At 37.1% G+C, this 23063-nt stretch overlaps 1 protein-coding gene across 2 annotated transcripts in view; it reads left to right on the top strand.

Moving 5' to 3' along the window:
• The window catches only part of RPAP2 (RNA polymerase II associated protein 2), an 83070-nt gene that overhangs the window by 35030 nt on the left and 24977 nt on the right, over positions 1–23063 (top strand). For both annotated transcript variants that reach the window (XM_019626986.1, XM_019626987.1), the window contains one exon: positions 6092–6160. In XM_019626986.1, the coding sequence (XP_019482531.1) occupies positions 6092–6160 (69 nt within the window). The remainder of the gene's footprint in view (positions 1–6091; positions 6161–23063) is intronic.

Here is a 23063-nt window from a genome sequence, read left to right as displayed (position 1 = left end):
GCATCTTAGCTGTAGAGGCTACAGCTCATATGTGGGATCCGAACCGGGCCCCTCTGGCATTCCAAGCCAGCTCTTAACCAACACGCCACTCGGCCCGCCCTCTTCTATTTTTTTAAAACTATTCTGAGGTTCTCAGAATTTACTATTGGAAAGAAATGTTAGGCTAAACTGCAAGATTGCCCCATTATTACTTTCGTTTCCCTAGGAATTTAGGTATTTCCAGTTGGAAACTACTGTCTAGGCTGTTATTTTTGATCTTTTGCTAATAATGTTTGGTCCATGTCTGTACATATAGTCATTACAGCACTCACTGTGTGCCAGGTTGTACTTGGCACTTTACGTATATTATCTCATTTACTATCCAGAAAACAGTGGGATTATTTTTTTACAGATGAGGGATGAGGGATTCTGTAATCTCTCAAATCACAGAACTAGTAGTTGGATTTAGACCCTAAATTTAAGCCAAGAGGATAGATCTTAAGTGTTCTCACCATAAAAAAGAAAAAAAATTATAACTATATGTGAGGTGATGGATATGTTAATTAGCTTGACTGTAATGATCATTTCACAAAATATACATATATCAAAATATCAAGTTGTACACCTTAAATATATGCAGTTACTATGTGTCAGTTATACCTCAGTAGAACTGCAAAAAATAATCTACCATTTGTTGTCTCAGTAGTCATTAGTATCAAAGATGTAAAAAAAATATGTCATTTTAGTTATCACCTCTCTAGACCCCAAGTAAGAACTCTACTTAAGAGGGCTTCACTTACCTATGAAACTGAACGCCTCTGTGATACCTAAGGTAGCCAAAACAAGAAGCAGTGTTCATCAGTCCTTAAGAGGTAGCTAACAGACTACAGATGTAAGGAGACTTTCAAATGCCATTTTCCTTTTATATTTATAAACTATTATTTTATCACCTTTTTCTATCATTCCCATCGTGTAAGTCCTTTCCAGTTACTTTCTGCATTATTTACATTAAATTAAAATAAAGCCTAGACAAAACCATATGATGCCTGGGATTTGCTTCAAAATTATTCAGGTTAGGGTGATGTTGAATATGGATTGTATAGATAAAGCATGATTGGCCAGGAGTTGATCATTGTTAAAGTTGTGATGAGTATCTCTCTACTTTTCTGTATGTTTTAAATTTAATAAAAAGTTTGGGGAAAATATACCTCAAAAATATGCATTATTGTGGTATAGGGGATGTTATAAAAACCATGATGTTAATTTATTTTTGAAATCCTTACTCTTTAGTACCTGCAGGTCAAAATGTGTATAGCTTTAATGAAAATTGCTTAAATTGGCTTTGCTGCTTTTTAGAAAAATGTCAATTATGTAAAGTACGGAACGACCTCTGGTAAGATAACTCATTTGGGGTCTTCAGAGTCTAGCAGGACAACTTCAGTAAGTATGTGACTATTTGTAGGCTAGGGCTTCTAAGTTAAGTCTGAAAAAAATGCCATATTGATGACAGTGACTAGTGTTGAGAAATCTTTTCAATCAACACTGGCAGTGGAAAAGAGTTGACATAAATAACCATATATTTCTCTTTGAAATGATAATCAATAATAGGAACTTGTAGAACAGTGATTCTTAAGCCAGTTTTGCATCAGAATTACCTGGGGAGCTTTTAACTACTACAGATGCCTGGCCCCACCCCCAGAGATTGAGTTTCATTTGATTAGGGTTGGGCCTAGACATTAGTATTTTTTAAAAGCCTCCCAGGTGATTCTTATGTGCAACCAGAGTTGAAAGCCAGTTAGAACTTAAACGTAAAGTAGCTTTTCAACTCTGAAGAATCTTTCCCCAGTGAATAGAGCTGTCCTTTCCACTGCATTGCATCACAGTCATTTATCCAGAATGTTACATTGATTTACGTGTCATAGTTGTTCCATTGGAAGTTACTTGGTAATTATTTACTGTCCTCAGTGTTGAATCAAGATACTTTTCGAAATCTAATTTGAATTAACATTGTATTTTGACACAAAAGTCCTTTTAAAAATTTCATCAGTGATGAATAAAGGCATTTTTTCTGTATTGAATTTCAAATTATATTTTGAAACTGTACTTTTTAAATGCTTTCTATCAAATATTTTTATATTTATTTTTGAATTATCACTCAGGACAATAGTAAACATACTCATTTGGCATCTGTGCTTGAAATTATTTTGACTCAGCAAAAGGAAAAATATGAGAGCAAGTACAATTTTGCTAGTCTGCCACTAGAGGTACTTTGAAGTGAAAGCAAAGATTTTGTCGTTTTAAAATATAGTATATGTATTATTATTATTATGTGGTGATATGCCCTTTCCCCTTTTCCAGTTCATTCTCCTCCTTTTCTCCCCATAAGCAGGGAAAGGGGTAGTACTGAGGAGGGAGGAAGTTGTGATTTTAAATAGGCTCGCCAGGGAAGACTATTGAGAAGATGCCATGTATATAAAGATCTAAGAGTTGGTGAGGGAGCAAGCCATATTGCTCTCTGAAAACAGACAAGTAACAGCAGGTGCAAAGGCTCTGGAGCCAGAGTAGGCCTGATGAAGTCACAGAACATTAAGGATGTTGGTGAGGCTGCAGAAATGAGCAGAGGCAAAGGTACAAAGATACAGGGTCAGAGAAGTATAGGACGGGGAGTGGGTATGGTGCAGATTATATAGGCCTTGTAGCCATGGTCCTCCTTTCACTTTTGCTCTAAGATGGAGAGCAACTGGTGGATTCTGAACAGAGGAATGACATGATCTGACATACATTTTTAACAGCATCACTCTAGCTGATGAGAATTATAATAGATGGGCAGAGGCAGGAAGACCATTTAGGATGCTGTTTTGGCAATCTAGGCAAGAAATGACGTGGACCAAGGTGAAAGCAGTGGAAGTAACAAGAAGTTACTTTCTTTATCTTTAAAAGAGTCTCTTTTAAAGATAGAACCATCAAAATTTGATGACTGGTTGGTCATGGGACAGGCAGACAGTCAAGGTTAACCACAGATTTTTGGCCTGAGCAACTGGATTCTAGAAGAAGTGGGTAGCCATTTACTGATATGGAGCTATCTGCAGGAGGACCCATTTGAGACAGGGAAGATGAGGCACTCAATTTTCACTATACTAATTTTCACTGTTTTGGGATGTCTATTATACATTCAAGTGGAAGTGTCAAGTAAACCATTAGATATAGAAGTCTAGAATTCAAGAAAGTGGTCCAGGCTAGAGATAATAAATTTGAGAGTTGTCAGCAAATAAATATAGTTATCTATATTTAAAGCTATGAGATTGGATGACATCACGAGGGAATGAACATTTGTAGAGGAGATGAGAGACTCAAGGGCAAAGGCTCTGGGGCAATCCAAAATAAAAAGGCCTGAGAAGGAATGCCAGTGAGAGTGGGAAATCAGGCAAGTGGCAACCAGGTGAAGGAAGTGTTCCAGGGAGAAGGGAGTGATGAACTGTGTCAAATGCTGCTGGTAGCTTAACCCTCCGTCGGGTGCAGTGGATCTCACAGATTCATTGTACACAAATTTTCAAATATTTAACAGTTAAGTATCGTTACTCATCGCTTCCGTATATTCTCCCTCTACCTTAACCTATCACCAGTCGTGTTTGTTACTTAGTACAATAAAGACGTATTTCATAGCATCATCTTTGTGTGCAATGAATCTGTGAGATCAGTTGCGCCCAATGGCGAGTTAAGATGAGGGCTGAGAAATGTCTGTTGAATTTGGCAACACAGACATCTTTTTACATTTAATCCTTATGAGAGCTCTATAAGGCAGGTAGTAAGTACTGTTGTTCCTGTTTTACTAAATTACAAAAAAAAAGTTTTACAACAGTTGAATGTGTCCAAAGTAAAACACTACTAAGTGACAGATATAAGTACTGAACCCATGTCTGTCAAACTTGAACTTATACTGTACCTCCTTTTTATATAATCTAGACGTTAAAAAATTTTGTAAAACATTTTAACTACAGAAAAAATTCAGATTGACAAAGATACACGTTTTCCACTCAGAATTAATAGATTTTAATATTTTGTAATATTTGATTCAGATGTGCATTTTTTAAGTTAATTCATTCATTTAGAAAACATTAATGCCTGCTGTCATGCACTTGTTCTGAGTACTTGCAATAAATAGGTGAAGAACATAAAGATTCCTGTCCTTAGGGAAAACAGATAATAAAAAATAATTACATGTTAGAGATAAGTGGTACAGGGGGAAAAAAAAACTATATAGAGGATAAGGAAGTCAGAAATTTGGAGCTAGGAAGTGGAGAGAAGTTTTCACTTTTTACTAGGGTTGTCCAGATGGGCCTTAATGCAAAGAAAACTTATGTGGGGAAAGAGAGTTTCTGGCAGATGAAATAGCCAGTGCGAAAGTGCCCTTTGTTCTGTTTCCTAATCCATTCTTTCCTTCCCAGAAGCAATCAGTACTGTCAATTTGATGTGTATCTTTCCAGTCTTTATTTTTATACTGTTACTACATTTATGTGTCTATAAATAATACTAAGTATTGTCTGTTCTTGATTTATATAAATAATATGATACTGTACTTTTTTTTCAAATTATGATATGTAAGTCTAGTTCATTCATTTTGACAGCTATTTAACGTTCTTTGAAAGCATTGTTGCACTATCTTCATGCACATTTCCTTATTCATAAGTGATTCTCTGCTCTGTCTTTTTACCTACCCCACCATCCCCCTCACCCCCTACCCCGCCACTCCTGGCAACCGCTGATCTTTTTACTATCTTCATAGTTTTACCTTTTCAAGAATGTCATATATCATATAGTTAGAATCATAGAGTATATAGCCTTTTCAGGCTGGCTTCTTTCACTTTGGTAATACGCATATAAAGTACCCCAATGTCTTTTCATGGCATGATAGCTCATTTCTTTTTACAGCTGAACAATTATCCATTGCCTGGCTGTGCCACAATTTATTTATCCATTCACCTACTGAAGGACAACTTGGTTGCTTCCAAGTTTTGGCAGTTATGAATACAGCTTCTATAAGCATTTGCGTGCAGGTGTTTCTGTGGCCATAAGTTTTTTACTCCTTTGGGTAAATACCTAGGAGCATGATTGCTGGATTGTATGGTAGGAGTATGTTCCGTTTTGGGAAAAACTGCCAAACTGTCTTCCAAAGTGACTGTACTACTTTGCATTCCACCAGTAATGAATGGGAGTTCCTATTGCTCCACATCCTTGTCAACATTTGGCTTTGTCAGTGTTCAGAATTTGGGCCATTCTTAATAGGTGTGCAGTGGTATCTTGCTCTTTTAAATTGCATTTCTCTGGTGACATATGATGTGGAGCATCCTTTCATTTGCTTATTTGTCATTTGTTTATCTTTGGTGAGGTAGCTATTAAGGTGTTTGGCCCATTTTTCAAATTAGGCAGTTTGTTTTCCCGTTGTTAAATTTTAAAAAGTCCTTTGTATATTTTGGGTAACAGCCCTTTGTCAGATGTTATTGGTTGTTTTTTTTCTTATTGATTGATACTATTTTTCATTTAGAGTGATTTTTCTAAATGCTTTCTGATTACAATGTATTTTGATTTCATCAACTGCTAAGTGGTAGAATTTACTACTGATTTTTTAAAAACAAGTTTTCTTGATAAAAACATCTTAAAATTTATTAAAATCTCATTTCTGTAAATTATGTATTATGACATTCCTTAATTGCCTGCTGCCAACCTAAGATAAAATTAAAATCAGAAATTGTTTATCTTGTTAGGTTTAATAAAAAGTTTGATAGGGGAAAACATAGAACATATGGTTACAGTAAGGTATGTACATGTGTATATTTTAATAAACTGTGCACTTTAGTTTCCCATATTGTTCCTATATTTCCATTTTGTCTAATAGTAATATTGTTATAAATATAAAAAATGGGGCTGGAGCACTTTTGAGATGATCATTATCAGATGAATATCAAACTACATTATACTCTCCTATCAAATATAACAAGAATAAAAGATAGTGCTCTTTGACTCATGATGTCATAAATGACTTTTCTAAAAATAGAAGGTTTATGTATTTAAATGTAACAATCCTTTGGTAAATTTTATCTTAACTGTCTTTCAGATTAACAAATAGAAATATTATACACAAACCTGCAGAATGGACTTTAATTGCTGTGGTGTTGCTGTCATTGTAAGTACACTTTCAGATTTTAACTAAATACTAAATATGAAGAATTTTGATTAGGAAAATACAAACTTGTTGGTTGATTTTGTAAACATCCTTGGGAAATGTTGTACCTCTATTTTGTGCCTTATTTTTCTTAATTTTATGACAATAACTTTTACATAAAGTAATATGTTTTCAAAAGCTGTAATTATTCTCTTTATATTTTCTACTATTATTTCTTCTGAGGGGCTTTTTGTTTGCAAGTGTTACTTATCTTTTGAAAGAGAAGAACATCCCCATGTGGAATACATACAAAATAGTCCTTTAATTTCACTTTTAACATCGAATGGGCCTCATTATTTTAAATCTGTATTTTTACCAACATATCTAATGCTATTTCATTTTTCTTCAACATATTTTATTAATAGCATCAGAAAAGTTTTATCTTCCAAATTATATCTTTAAAATCAAACAGATTTAAGGGAACTAAAGTAGATACTACACAAACAAGAAGATATAAAACATTTAATACTCATTCACCTTTTAAGAAATCACTAGGGGTTTCTATGGATGTTTTCAATAGGGTTAAAACCATCTAGTAAGTGTAGTGTTTTTCAGCTTGAATTGCAAAAGTCTTCTTTTGAAGACCATTCATTACTGCATTACTGTTGCTACTTGGTACTTGTTAGGTCATTGAAGCCCAGAGGACATTGAATACGTACTGGACACTCACAGGTCAAAAAGTGTCATGAGCCAACCTCATAGCATCTCCAGCCCTGCTTTCTCTTTCTTTGATATTACTTTAGTTTGACATGTTATTCTGGATTTACCATCCCAAGGAAGGCCATGCTGGGAGGCATTAGAGTAGGCTTCAGTGACCCAGCATTTGTGTTACCCAAGCAGATACAACTCATATGATTCATTAAATCAGAACACAGAAAATAACTTTACTTGAATGCCCTGATATAAATTTTTTATCAACCATAAGAACAAATCTTTTATCATTTCTACTATTCAGTGTTCCAGTTGAATTGGTTATTTGTGAAACAGATCTTATTAATTTTTTAGAAAGTTTTTTCATTTTATGAAATTCGTAAATATTTTTGGTCACTGGCAAAAAAAAAAAAAATCAGTATCTCTGCTCACCCACCATATCCTATGCCTGCTAATGAACCCTCATAGATAACTGTTTAACTGTACTTCTGCAATTCATTGTACTAAAGAGGAAGTAACTTTTTTGGTTGATAAGTCAGAGGCCTAGGCCCAGCAATAATCTCAGAATCTTGCTTTCTAAGCCAGTAACTGGAAGTATTATCTTAATGAGCAGCTGCTTACTGATGACACATGTTAGGTCCTACTTTTTTTAGTATCAGGCTCTTGCTACATCTTCTCCCAAATATATAACAAGAAACAAAAAAGTATGGAAAATGAAATAATAAAGGCTGCCATAAAATTTCATATGGTTTTTCCATAAAATATAAACTTCTAGTGTTTGTTTGTTTTTGTTTTTGTTTTTTATTTTATTGAGGAATTGGGGGAGGGGAACAGCGTTGGGGAATTGGGGAAGGGGAACAGACAAGTTGCTGCCCTTTTTTTGTTCTTCAGTCTAGTTGTGGAGGATGTCGCTTCACTGGTCCATGTTGGTATTATCATTGCGCTGTTCCTGGGTGAGGCAGTCGCTCGCTGGCCATTGAACGGCTGCTCATGAAAGCGCACGCCAGCTGCCGGCCAGCCCCACTGCAGCCTGCGCCGTTGTCGCCAGCCCAATTCCAGGTGGAGCTGTTGTTCACCATCTTAGCTGTAGAGGGTGCAGCATCACTGGCCCTCATATAGGATCCAAACCAGGGCCCTGCTGCTCAGAGCTGGCGTCCCAAAACAACTCTTAACCAACGTGCCACTCGGCCGGCCCTCTAGTGTTTGATTTTAATAGAGGCACCCATGTGGCACAAGATACTGAAAGCATTGCTAGTCCTTTTTAGGCACTGTTTGACTTTCCTAACTTTGGATGTAATGTAGGGAACCTCTTATTCAAAGGTCAGTGACCCATAAAAGTAGTAACTTAATTCAAGAGCCAGACTGCACATATCCTAGGTGTATTGCATGTTTCACACTGTGCAATCAGTCTTGAGGTTTGTAGCAGCAAACACTGTTTCCTTTTGTTATTTGCCTTGAATCTTTTCATTATCCCCTTCAGCTAGATCTACCCATCTCTCTCCTAGCCCTTGGTCCTTTTGATCTCTGGACAGTTAAAATTCTTCTAGTTAGTGTCCTTTTGGCTTTTAAAAACACCCTGATTCACTGTAGACACAACATCAGCTGGTATTTCCTTGGTTTTGCCTTTCAAATCTTGTTTTCTTAATAATTCTAACTTTTGCCATAGGCCTTCCTTATATATTGTCACTGATCCTTTCCATTCTGCACTTGCACATTCTTTGTCTTCATTAGCTGACTCTGCTTACTCTTTGGTCATCAGACTTCTGTCTCCTGCCCCCATATTATTTTATTTCTTATTTCCTCTTTTCTCAGAAAGTCCCCTTTGGCTTTTCTGCCCCCTTCCGCTACTCCCCAGGGAATCCATGGCTCAACAAATAGCCCCTTTCATTCTCAGCTTTAACTTTTTTATCACCCTTTTAGAATAAATATTACTATATGAGATAGGGATAAAATTAAAATACATGTTCATCATATTAAAACTAATCCTATTGACTTCTGTAAAGTATAAATATACTTTTTATTTGTACCCCTCTTTCCTCACATTCACAGTTCACAATTACTTTTTAGAGAAGGCACTTTGTCATTAGGGAAAGGAAAAGCAGGCATAAGGGCCACCATTGGATAAAGAACCTTAACCACAGTGAAAAAAATATAGAGATTTTGGGTACCCAAAGAGAACACAGAAAGGAGATAATACACTCATACATATTTGTGGAGCAGTAACCCAGTCATTCAGCCTTTTAATTTATTGCCTCTGAGATTGAACATAGGCATTCAAGGAATTATCTCTTTTTAAAAAATAATTACCTTATAATTCAGAAAACCTTTGCATCTACTATCAAATTTCCAAAGGAATTTTTCTAGTCATTACTGATAGACATTTCTGGAATTTATTTTTTAAAATATTTTTAAAATATTTCTTAAAAGTCTTTATAGCTAGGAAAAAGATTCTGAATGGCAGTTTTAGTCACTGAATATGAATATTGTAAGATAATATCCAGTATTATAACAGTAGTAATATTGTTAGTGTATGAATATAACAACCTTTTGTTATTACTAACATTTGTTTAATAATGCATGAAAGCTGTTTTCAAAATTCCTCATGAGAACTTATGAAAGGATACATATACACGTATATAATTTTATTAGTATGTTACTATACTGGTTCAAGTCTAACCCTTGTTAGAGGGGGAAAAAATCAACATTTTGAGCAAAACATGGTAGTCCAGAAGAAAGATGGAAAGCTGGGTGTTGAAATTTCACATCTCTATTCTTAAATGTAAATAAGGTGTTTGTGTAGCAGATCATCTTTTCCTGGTAACTTCCCTTGTACTTTTCGCAGATATATTAACATTAAAACAATTTGAAACACAACATATAATTTTAGTGTGATGAGAAGGTTATACCCATATAATCTCAGAAAGAAATTGATCAAATCGAATGGGTGTGTTTGATCTTTGCACACTTAATAAAATGCATCTATATATAAAAATATATCATGGGGCCAGCCGAGTGACGCGATGGTTAAGAGCTGGCTTGGGACGCCAGAGGGCCCCGGTTCGGATCCCACATATGAGAGCCAGTGACACTGCCCTCTACAGCTAAGATGCTGAACAACAGCTCAATCTGGAGCTGGGCTGCCGTGAGTCACTGGTGACACCGTAGGCTGCAGCCCCTGCTGCAGTGAGTTGCCATGGGCTACCGTGTATAGCCAGCAGCCAGCGTGAGCGACCAGCAGCCAGTGTGAGTGGCCAGCAGCTGCCGTGAGCGGCCGTCCAGAGGCCGGCGACTGATGTGCCTCGCCCGGGAAGAGCGCAATGATGGTGCCAACTTGGGCCAGTGAAGCAACGCCTTCCACAACTAGACTGAAGAACGAAAGGACAGCAACTTGTCTGTTCCCCTTCCGCCAATTCCCCAATGCTGTTCCCATCCCCCCAATTCCCCAATAAAAAACTTAAAAAATAAATAAATAAAAAATAAAAATACATATGACCCATTTCCACTTTATTTAGATTTCTCACTACTTCCATAGGACTTGAATGGCCAGTGTGACTGCAACGTTTTTTGACATTTATACTATGTATTCAGACCCTAGTTACCAGGAGCACAGGGAAAGACCTTTTAAAAGCAGAGCTTAAGCAGTATATATTTATTTAACAGTGAAGGAATTAATGTCTCTTTCGTCTGTCATTTTTATTTAACAATAGCTATAATTAACAAAGATTCTAAAAAACTCCTTATACGTAGAAGGACATCTATAATAGTGATCATTGACCCAGTTTCTTTGTTTTTTAATAGTTGATTAGAAATGCAATAAACTAACCTGGTAATTGGTGTTGTTGCTTAAGCACTTGGTTATAGTAATTATATATCTTTTGAGCTTTATCAGACTTTGTTCTTACATACTATACGTTGAAATAACACAAAGCCAAATCTGATTTTCCCACATAAATAATGCTCTAATAGGATATTAGGTTTTCACAGTCTTTTTTTTTTTTTTTTAATACCAAAGACAACTTTTTTTTTAAAGATTTTTATTGGGGAATTGGGGGATGGGAACAGTGCTGGGGAATTGGGGGAACGGGAACAGACAAGTTGCTGTCGTTTTGGTCTTCAGTCTAGTGGAGGACGTTGCTTCACTGGCCCAAGTTGGCACCATCATTGCGCTCTTCCCAAGTGAGGCAGATCAGTCACCGGCTTCTGGACAGCCGCTCACGCTGGCTGCTGGCTACACATGGTAGCCCATGGCAACCCATTGTAGCAGGGGCTGCAGCCTACTCCGTCGCCGGCAACTCACAGCAGCCCAGCTCCAGGTTGAGCTGTTGTGCAGCATCTTAGCTGTGGAGGGCAGTGTCACTGGCCCTCATGTGGGATCTGAACCGGTGCCCTCTGGCGTCCCAAGCCAGTTCTTAACCATCGCGCCACTCGGCCGGCCCTCACAGTCTTGATGCATGATTTTTCATAAAAATGTGTATAAATATATATAGATAGTCTGCTATAAATATTTTAGTACCTATATATTGTGTAAAGCTAGTTAATGTATTTATATATTTTGATTTGTTCTTACAGTCCTCATAATTTTTATCTTGCCCTTAATATAGGAAAATAAAAACTGAAGAATCACTTGTTATCATGGTCACTGTATTCAGAATAGTTTCTTTGAAAGATTTTGAGTGGTATTTTTACTGAAAATTTTACAGCTATGGGACACTTCCCTCAGCTCAGTCCCTCTTCTTTTTCCCTTTGCTCTTAGTCTTCCCTGTCTTCTTTGACTTTAGTCATTGTGCTTGAGCCTATAACACAAGAGGGGACTGTGCAGATGTTGACTGACCTAAACTGGAGCAATCTAGAGAAAGGTCCAGACCAAGGCTGGCAGCCAAAAAGAAGCCATATAGGAGGCTATGGAGAAGCAGGTTAACTGAGCCTGGCTTTCTTTATGTGTAGCCCGCATACCAGAAATGGGAATCAGTTTCCTTTAAGACTGCTTGTATTTAAAATGTAACTTTTCATCCAAGTTTAATAGGGAACATTTCTAAGTAAGCTACTATTTTGTGTTATGATCAATGATTAATTATAGATAGGAGTCAAATGTCTCTTAGTGGGTAGCCTCGGAGAGAGGTATGTATTGTGTCCCGTGGGAGTGATCTGGTTATGTAATGAAGGAGATGAATACCTACTTTGTATTACTTAGAAAGAATAGAGGATAGAGAGTGACTGTGGTAGTCTAACATGGATGCATGCTATTCCTCATTTTATGCCCTTGATATTCTCTAGTGGAAAGCTTTCAAAATCATCTCCAAAAATGTCTGCTTTCATTGTATTTATCTGAACTGTTTCCAGTGAACTGTGGCCCACTTCCTAGGCAGAGTCCATGCAATAGTTTATTCCCCCTAAAAGCTTTGAGTATTCCCATCGTTCAGGGAGTAGCATGTAAGTCCTGGGAAATGGTATTTAAACAAGCTCAACTTAACCATGATCACTAAACAAAAGCCTTCATTGGACATGGACAGCCACTTTAGGTAACCATCATACAGATAGACACTCGGTAGAATCACTTCCCTAGGGTACCAGGCATGAATGGAAAGATGTGACTAAGGCTTTTTGCATTGGCATATTGTTTTTCATAGCCCACCTACACACAGTGAAAAATGAAGAGATGGTTCCTTAGAGATGAATTGGTTCTCAGAAGTATTCCAAAGCCTTTCTTTTAACATTCCCAAATTTAGTTCTGAATATTTGAGACCATAATAGAACATAATTGAAATAATGTTCTTTAATGTTTGCTTATGCTTATGGATTTTTTTTATATTTAAGTGAATTATTGAGATAAAATTCATTATATCATAAATTCACCATCTTAAAGTGGACAATGCACTGTTTTTTATTATGTTCATTATATTCTACAAATGTCACCCCTATCTAATTCCAGAACATTTCCCTTACCCCCCCCAAAAAAAACTTATGTTTACTATTTCATCCCAATTTCCCTTTCCTCAATCCCCTGACAACCAATAACCTACTTTCTATGTCTGTGGATTTACCTGTTCTGAATATTTCATATAGATAGAATCTTATGTGATGTTTTATATTTGACTTCTTTCTCTTGACATAATGTTTTCAAGGTTCATTCTTGCTGCAGCATGTAACAATACTTCATTCCTTTTTATGGCTGAGTAATATTCTATTTTATGATAATATGACATTTTATTTTTCATTCATTAATTTTGGGTTGTTTCAACTTTTTGGCTATTATAACCATTTGTGTACAAGTTTATGTGTGAACATATGTTTTCAGTTCTCTGGAGTATATACCTAGGAATGGAATTACTGAATCATATGGTAACTCTGTGTTTAACCTTTTAAGGAACTGCTAGACTCTTTTCCACAGTGGCTGCACTGCCTTAAATTTCTACTGGCAATGTCGGAGAGCTCCATAGATTGAACTTTTAAGGTCATCTCTTCTTGCCTCATACCCAGTAATCATTTTGGAGGCTTTGTATTTGTAGTTTTTTCCAACTTAAATATGCCTATTCTAATTGATTTTAGACCTTCATGAACTTGTAATATCAATTTCTTATGTTCAAGGAATATCTACTACATATGCAAAATGAGTACCTATGAGCTCCCCCGCACTGAAAAAAAGATCATAGTGTTGAATATGAGACCATATAAATTAAATGTCTGAACTGTAACTAGTGGTGTTTATTTTGGATTCCTCCATATTCATAAAATTCCTGTTTTGTGTTTTTTGTTTGTTTGTTTTTTGCTTGTATAAATCTTGGATTTATCTTTATCATAGTACCTTTGTCACTATTTAAGTATTTATCTATATACTGAGGATTAAACAATAATTAGATTATTTCCAGCCTCCCTATAATCATTGCTGAGAGCTTATATAAAAAATACACACACACACACACACACACACACGTATATAATAGTTTTAATTGAAACAACTTTACCCTCAGCCAGCAGGGCTATGTGAGAATCCAGATATTTTCTAAAGAAAAAATAATACTTGTTTAAATTTTTAACCAAAGCCTGCTTTCTACAATGATTTCCCCATCCCACCCTTCCCCGAATTCCCCGTATTTTGGTTAGTTTTATAATGTTAAGTTTTTTTAATCCGTAAGTATCTGAGAATCCCCAACCTCTGGCCACAATACACATTAAAGTCACCAAAAATCCTCAGCAAAAAGATGTGCTCTCCAGCTTCCCCATCCCAAGCAGCAGTAGCGGTGGTGACGGTAAGTAGCAAGTAGCACTTGACCTTGCAAGTCACGACCTCGACTTGAGGAGTCAGTCTCCATATCTACCAATGACATCTTCACATCCTGACTGAGCTCACTGAGAGGACAGGGCCGGGGAGGCTAGGGAGCATGAGGCTTAAGGACTGTGATTCCCAGCCTCAGGGTTCTACACTGTAAGCGTGCGATAATCATTGTCTTGTGGACACCACTGGTTGGTTCCACTTCAATCTTTGAGCACTGAAAAAAACTGGAGCCGCTACTCAGAGAGAATTGTTACGTAGCAACAATTTGACAAAAAAGCTTTTCAACACTCATCTACAAAGCTGCCCTGTAGATCTGTCACAAACAGGATTTAGATATAAAGTTTTAAAGTCACTACAGCCCAGCCCTTTAAACAAACTTATGTGTAATATAACACTACAAAGTGAGTTACAGAGAACTTGTTTCTTTTGAATTAGAAATATCAGTGGAAAGCATCCCTGCTTCCTTATTAATAGGTAATCCTAAAGCATTAAATGCAAACATTATCAGGGCATAAACCATCTGTTATAAGAAAAACATTATATTTTATTTGGCCATCAGAGTCTTTTATAATCAAAGTTTTTATCTCAATTTTCCAGATAGTAGTTGTGAAATAGAAACTCCATAATGACATACTTCTTCATGGTGTGTTCTTCTTGTCTACTTTCTTTATTTGTCCTAGAAGTCCTTTAATAGTAATAGCCTCACATGCCTCTTGGTTTTCAAATTTGGGGACTTTAGCTTTGTGCCTAGAATAAAATTAAGTTCATTTTAACTTTATGTAAATAATTTTTATCAAGCTTAATATTTTTATTAAATGTAATTCCCTTACCTCAGAGACCATGTTTAGCTATGCATAGGTCCTTAAAACTCTAAATTCATTCGCATTCTGGATGATTTCCTTTTTTCCCCCTTGCACTGGCAGTATATAGTTTGCACAAATTTCTTAACCTCATTGTTCGTTATGTTTCTTGTTGGCAGTATGAGGGGTTGGACTAAATCCAGGTTAAATCAAATTGGCAGAGCGAATTCAACTATTAAGTAAATAGCTATTCTAACGCAATATGGCAAAGGCTACTGAAAAAGAGAGTGAAGATGAGTATATTTAGCAGAGGAAACACTAATTTTGCTGATAGAGAGCCACGGTGACACTGCCTAGGTATTACTGCTTTATTAGGTATCTTAGTCATTAAGCTTAGCAAAGACATGCATTGAATGATACGATGAGTCACTCTTTCTATGGAAAGATTACAGAGTACTTATTTAAGTAAATGGGAGGAACACTCCCAAGATTCCTTTACTCTCTTTCTACTATACACTAAGCTGACATCATATTACTCTCCACATCAAAGATGAGGAACCTTCCCTGGATGCAAAAGGAAACAGTGATTTAGTACCTCAGTATTATACTGAAGGTGGTAAAGAGCAAAATAAAATGTGTAAATTGATTATTTTAATGTAAAAATATAAAAATATTTTGTTTACAGAATTCTCACTACAACCATGGACCTTTTTTTTCTTCCTTCCACTTTATTCTTTACATTTTATTGTGGGAGTCAGTCTTAGCAATGAATAGGGATGTCTAGAAAGCTGTTAGATGAGAGTTTCTGATTCTGTGTTCAGATCACATTTAAAGAAATTTTTAAAGTAGGTCTAGACAGGGGTCGGCAAACTTTTGAGACCAAGAGCTGCCAGGGGTCAGCAAACTGCGGCTCACGAGCCACATGCGCGACTCTTTGGGTACGTACATGTGTCTCTGAAGTAAAATTGAAAATGAAAATAAAACTATCATGGGCCGGCCGAGTGGCGCGATGGTTAAGAACTGGCTTGGGCCGCCAGAGGGCCCCGGTTCGGATCCCACATATGAGGGCCATTGACACTGCCCTCCACAGCTAAGATGCTGAACAACAGCTCAACCTGGAGCTGGGCTGCTGTGAGTCGCCGGCAACGGCATAGGTTGCAGCCCCTGTGTCAGTGGCTTGCCATGGGCTACCGTGTGCAGCCAGTGTGAGCGGCCAGCAGCCGCAGTGAGCGGCCGTCCAGAAGCCGGCGACTGATCTGCCTCGCCTGGGAAGAGCGCAATGATGGTGCCAACTTGGGCCAGTGAAGCAACGTCCTCCACAACTAGACTGAAGAACAAAACGACAGCATCTTGTCTGTTCCCCTTCCCCCAATTCCCCAGCACTGTTCCCATCTCCCCGATTCCCCAATAAAAATCTTTAAGAAAAAAAAGAAAATAAAACTATCATAGTTTCATTTATAAAATTTTTAAAGGATGTTCACATAATGGTGATTATGTAAAAATATATTTATGGCTCTCGAATAATTTTTAAATTGTTGTGAGGGACAGGATTGGCTCTTCCAGAGGTCGGCAAGCTTTTGAGACGGAACGCACCCAAAGAGCCGCATGTGGCTCACGAGCCGCAGTTTGCCAATCCCTGGCTAGAATAATGTTTTCTTTTTATACATACTACTTTTTTTTCTCTCATTGACGAAAAAATCCTAAGTGTTCATTGATACATCTTCTTAGAACTAGGTATGTAGGGTAACTTGAGTTTTTTCTCTGAGATAGTACCATCTGATTATTAGCTAAAGGATTGATAAGTACCTTATTTATAGCCCTGATTTTCTTCTAAAGAGTTTGTTTGGATTTTTTTTTTTTGGTCTTTAATACCATGTCCTGAAAACCATCAATTAGTAGTACCCATGTATACCAGAAAAGGAGATGAGACCTACACTTTGCTGTAGCATCATAAGTATAAATCAGTGTAGAAGCTGGCATCTACTCAATAATGGCAAAGTTTTCAAATACTTAGAAATATCACTCAAAAAATAGCCAACAAATGTTTATTGAGCATCTGCTGTGGGTAAGACTGTGTCTTAGGCCCTGTGGAAGATACAAATTTTAAACAAAGTCCCTGTCATCAAAGACTTTACAGGCTGCTGGAGGTTGAGGGGTGGGGGGATCAATCTGTGCATAGGTTACTACAATAAAAAGTCAAATGTATTAAATGGCAAAAATAAGCACAAATGATGTGGGGCTTCAAAGAAGCAAAAGATCTCAACTAGAAAGATCAAAAATCGGTTGTACAGAAGTGGTATTTGTGATGGGCCCAAAAGATAGAAGGGGTTTTAAGAAATAGAAATAAAAGGATGGGGGCATTCTAGGAGGATAAATATAGCATGAAAAAAGCAAAAAGAAGAGATGTAGTTAAAAGTACAAGATAACTGGGAAGAGTGGTTGGGAAGTTGGGTCTCTTGTAGAGAGAGATCTTATTTCAGTGAACAGTGAAAATCATTCAAGTTTTAAGCAGAAAGTCATGAAGCTTGTGCTTTAGGAAGATCAGTCTTGGAGAGATCTGGAGTCAGATCTGATCCTGTCTTCCACCTTGCACCAGCCTTCAAAGGCTTCCGTTGCCCCTAAAGAAAAACCTCGTATTGTGGCCTACGTGGCCCTGTGTGATCCAGCCCCTTTTTCTCCAGCCTTATCTCACGTCACCCTACCTTATTCTCCCTATTTCTGCCACTCAGACCTTTCAGCCCTTCTCATCATACTCTTTCTCACCACAAAACAAAGGTTGTTCCTTGTCGAGAATATTCTTCCCTCCCCTCTTTGGTTAATTTCCCTTCATCTTTCAGAACTAGAAGTGTTTCTTCCTCAAGAACCTGTTCCTGACTTTCCTGAGTAGATCAAATATATTTATAAAAAGACCTCCATAACACCATGCACTTACCTTTCCTAGCACTTGTCCTATTTTCAGTTTCATACATAGTTGTATGATTACTTGATTATTAATGTCTGCCTCCTTCAATCTGAAGACTTTAGGAGCCGGTTCTACTCATGTCTGATTTTACTCACAATTATGTACTCAGTACTAAGCATTGTGCCTAGAACTTCATAGATTTACAATAAATATCTGGCAGAGAAAGAATGAATGAGATTAATTAGGAAGCTATCGTTTCTTGTTTTGTTGACTCCTTTCCTCCTGAATACAAGTCCTTATTCATCTTTAAAGTTTAAAAAACAAAACAAAAAACACACAAACCTATCCTTTGTTCTTATTCTCGCTGACCCCTCAGACTATCAGCCATACACTTAACCAAACTTTTGAAGAGCTAGTCTGCTGTCAGTGATTCTAGTGCTTTTCAGTAATCCCTTGCATTCTGGCTCTTGCCCACACCATTTATGAAATTGATTTTCTGAAAGCCTCAGCTAGTAACAGGCTAGTTAACCAACGAACACTGAGGCAGTGAACTAAAATTATTAAAATTAAAATGAAATGGGAAAGACAGATGCTTAGAGACATTACAGCCCCAGAATCTACAAGGTTTAGCAGAGGGGTGGGGGAGGAGGAGTCAAACATGATTTCACAATATTAAGACAGATGCCTGGGAAAATACTGGTGACTTTAGGGAAGTGGGCAAGAAGCACTAATTGAAAGAGATGATACATTTAGTTTAATACCTGTTCTGCAAGCATTGAGACTGTTCCTGTTCAGTTTAAGGTTCAGGCAGAGTATCTAGTTGGGTGGTTCCCTAGTAGGCAGTTGAAAAATGTGGAATTAGAACTGAAGAATGGTAAGGAAAATCAGAGACCTGGATTTTGGAATCAGCATTGAGATGAGTGAGATGGCAGAGGCAGAGGTAGAAGGTGTTAAATGCAGAGTCAACATCAGATGGAACCTGTGGAATACCCACATCCATGCAAGGATGCCTGAGGAATACAGAGAAAGCAGAAAGGGGAAAAAACGGACATTTTTCAAACATCAACTGTGTGCAAATACTGTGCTAGACTCTTTACATACATTATTTCATTTGATCTTCAAAATTCAGTGAGGACAAAATTCAGTGGTGGTGCCCCACTTTCCAGAGGAAGGTAACAGACTCTGGGATGACAGGCACTTTGTCCAGGGTCACAGCTGGGATTCAGACTCAGACCTATCTGACATCAAAATGTGTGTACTTTCCACTGCAGTGTGCCTCACTCAGAAAGACCCTTATACAACTAGACCACTGTTGAGGAATCCAAAGTGGGTTTGAGGTTCAAGAAAGAAAGAGGTGGTATCTACCTTTCCACGTAGCTATCTTCTGAATGTGGAGAAGGACTGAAAAAAGGCTGTGGTTTTGGCAACTAGGTGTTTGTAGGTGACCTTCAAGAAAGCAGTTTCCATAGAATCATAGGAGCGGAGACCAGATTGCAGTAGACAGTTGTAAAAATACTAGATATAGCAAATGTTGACCCCTCTTTTCATATGGTTGGCAGAAGAGTAAAGGAGAGAGGGATTATAACCTAATAGGATGATATGGCAGATCTTCAGAAGACTTCTCAGGATAGTGGAGGCTTGAGCATCTTGGTAGCAGAGGCAAAGGCGATGTTAGGCAGGATTGGAGTACTAAAAAGACAGGTTAACTCATGGGATGTGGCCCATGAAGATCCTGGGAATGTCATCAAAGGTTTATTTGGCTTTTACTTTTTCTTCCCTAACCCGTTACCCACCACCTCCTTTCCCACCGTTTCCTCCACATGTTTCTCTCTCCTTGCCTTGAATGTCAGTGTTATTTGGTAATATTTTGCCTCCTATATTTAATTTCAAGAGTGATTGAACCAAACCTTTTATGTTCCCATATTAGTATTATTAGTTCATTACTTGCTCTGATTGATTCTTACTACACGCCCTCCATCACAGGTCAGTGGAGAATTAATTTAGGACAGCATTTCTAAGATTGACCTATACAGCTATGATATTTCATTCTGGTGACTAACTTTTTTTTTATATTCATGATTTTTACCTCCCCTGTCTTCTCATCTTTCATGGCCCTCCAATCAGTTTTAGGGACATAAACACGTACTTCACATCCCTCCCCCCCCAAAAAAAAAGACACACACACACACACACACACGTTTCTACATGAGAATAAGATACTTTCCATTCATCAAAAATTGTGTTTGAGGGCCAGCCGAGTGGCTCAGTTGGTTAAGAGCTCGCTCAAGAGTGCAAGTTCTGAGCAACAGCGGTTTGATTCCCGTCCCCAGCTGAGCTGCCTCTGAGTTGCCAACAGGTGGCAGGATGGCTCAGCTAAAAAAAAAAAAAATTGTGTTTGGACAATGTGTAAACACTACTAAACCAGGAAGGATGTCTGCAGTAAGTGAGGTGAATTTGAAACTGTTTTCTTACCAAAACATAATCTTTGTGCAGCCAAGGACATTGTTTAGATTACTTTTGTCTCCTGAGTGCCAATCACTCAATCTGTCATTTCATAAGCACTTAGTGAATATTTGTAGAATAAATCGAATTAATGAATGGATGGGCAAATGGATAAATTATTGTTGATGTTATGAACTTAAACACCAAATTGGTAGCACTGGTAAAATGTCATTGCACAGGGAAGAACAAAACTAGCTGCTTACTATTATGAATGAAAGGAAGGACAGCGACCCTGTATCTCTGTAATGATTCATATTTTCCAGGGTAGCTATGGTCTGAGAAGGAATGTGACTATTTAAGCTAAAAATAATTGCTATTATACTTTTAACCAAATCTAGCATTGCTTTTTTGCAAATACATTTTTGTAAAATCTTCAATAAAATTAATGAAAAACAAAGCTAGATTTTGTAAATGTGAACTTGTCTTTTAACTATAATTATAAAATTAATGAACATTTTAATTTTTAAAAATGTTTCTTTGATTTAAAAACTTTATTTCAAATACTGCTTTTTTCTTATCTTCCATGGATTTACTCTTTTATCTTCTGTGGACTAGTAAAATAGAAAAATAAGTTAAAAAGCAGTTAATCACCAAGTATGTAGATATGGCACTAAATCTTTTATTTTATCTGGTACATCACAAACACAATTCTGGAGAATTCTTTAAATGTTTTACTTGTTCGTATTTGTTTGTTGAATTGGGAGCATTTATCAAATATTAATGGGTCCTAATGGAAAATTTCACTCTAGAGGCAAACTCTTCCTTTAACTAGCTTTACTGAATGTGTTATATTCACCAGCCTTGCAAACTTGAATGAAAGTTATAAAGAGAAAAAAATGATTATTCCCAGGTATATTGAGTACTTATTAAATTTAAGATCCTAATTGCCTAGTGTATTTTCTTCTCTGTTGTCTTTGAACACTTCTGTTTAGATTGTGTATTATCGAGACTTAACACCTTTTTAATATTCTTCCTGCCTCTAACTCTTCTCGCTCTGATAGTTCTAGCTAACAATGAAGTCATATAGTTCTTACAGGCAAAATTCAAATGCTCCATTTTACTCCACGTTGAAATATTTTTACAAAGATTTAGAGCAGATTATAAAGGCCAAAGGGTAAAAAAAATAAGGCTTGGTATTATCTATTTCTCACTATTGCTGTTGGTGTTGTCCCACTGTCCATTTCGAATGAGGAGTTTGAGCATTGACTTTTTGTTATTTTAGTACAGCTCAGGTATCTTCTGCCTTAAAAGACAGTGTATATCAAAATATACAAGGGTTAGTTAGTACCAGTAATGCCAGTGGAGCTGAAGTACTTGGGAAGCTGCCCCAAACTGCTTGGTGAACACCCGCAATTTCTGTGGAGGTGAAATTACATTACAGTAACTGAACCGCCTGCACTATTTGTTTCATGTGTTTACTGATTTTCTTTCCGATGAGTGTTTCAGGACCCACATTATGATGCTGTTCATCACACGGAGGTGTTTAATTGCAGTGAGTGACAAATCAGCTGCACTGCAAAATGTTTCATAAGAATAAGGTAACCATGAGGTTATAACTAGTATTCCTGTGATTTCAGTGCAGAGAAAAATGTCACTTCTCTGAAACATTAACACTTACACAACTTTCATAAGCTCCCAAATTCCCAAAACTATAAAATTAAATGCCACTAACAAATTCTCTGCAGTTAAGGTTATACAGCAAGATACATACTTATACATTGAAAGTAGGAATAAAGATAGGTATTCTTTTCCCAAGAAAAAAAGTGCACATTTGAAAAAAAAAATTGTATATGTATAATTTGAAGGAATATATGAACCTCTATGTCCCAGATTAAGGTGAGAAAGTAGTCAGTGAACATAGATTTCTCTTTTGAGAAACTTGGTAAGGATAGGAGAGAGATTGAACAGCAACAGTTTGTATTGGGTAAAAGAGACAAGCATGTTTGTAGGGTATGGAGAAGGAGCCAGTAAGGAAAAATAATCTGAAGCTGAGGGATGGGAGTGGGGGGATATCATGGTGGAACAATGTCCCAGAGGAAGCTCTTGTCACAGGCAGATGGAATTGATTGAATAGAAGAGAAATACTACATCTTCTGATACAGGAAGAAAATAAGTGAAGATTATGTGGTTATAGATAAGTTTGTAAATCGAAGGGAGAAATTTTAAAATCATGTCTGACAAATTCATTTTTCAATCAAGTAGGATATAAAGTTGTGCTCTCAGAGTAAAGAGGTGATGGTTGGATAGAGAGTGAACATAGTGGTCATTGAGAGGATCTGGAAAAGGAACTACTAACCAACGTCCAGAGAAAATTGACAAATGACACTGAGTACCCCGATGAGGCCATAAATCATGGATGTGTAGTGATATCAGTCTTCAAAGTTCCTTTCTTCCTCCCATTCCCCTTTCTCTGTTAGTTTTCAGCTATCTTCTTGTAGGTGTGGAGAAAGGTTGTAACATTGATTTCAGGTTGTAGTTTTGATGAATAGAAAAGCTAAGACAAGGATGCAAGAGATTCATAAGTGCTGGTGAAAGATTAGTTCAAGAAATCAGGATAGACCTAATTGGTACAGGATAATGAGTTATCTTAGGAAGAAAATTGGTCTTCCCAATCAAACATTTCTGTGTCCCCCAACCGCCCAACGTTGTATCTTCAGCTCTGACCTCTCTCCTAGGTTGAAGACCAAAATGTTTTATTTTTTTGCTGGGCATCTTCATCTCAGGTAATTCAAACTT

The sequence above is a fragment of the Hipposideros armiger genome, unplaced genomic scaffold, assembly GCF_001890085.2.
Source record: "Hipposideros armiger isolate ML-2016 unplaced genomic scaffold, ASM189008v1 scaffold_696, whole genome shotgun sequence".
NCBI classification, from domain to species: Eukaryota; Metazoa; Chordata; class Mammalia; order Chiroptera; family Hipposideridae; genus Hipposideros; species Hipposideros armiger.
Note: the sequence above shows the minus strand (reverse complement) of the source record. Positions and strands in the feature narration are given on the sequence as shown.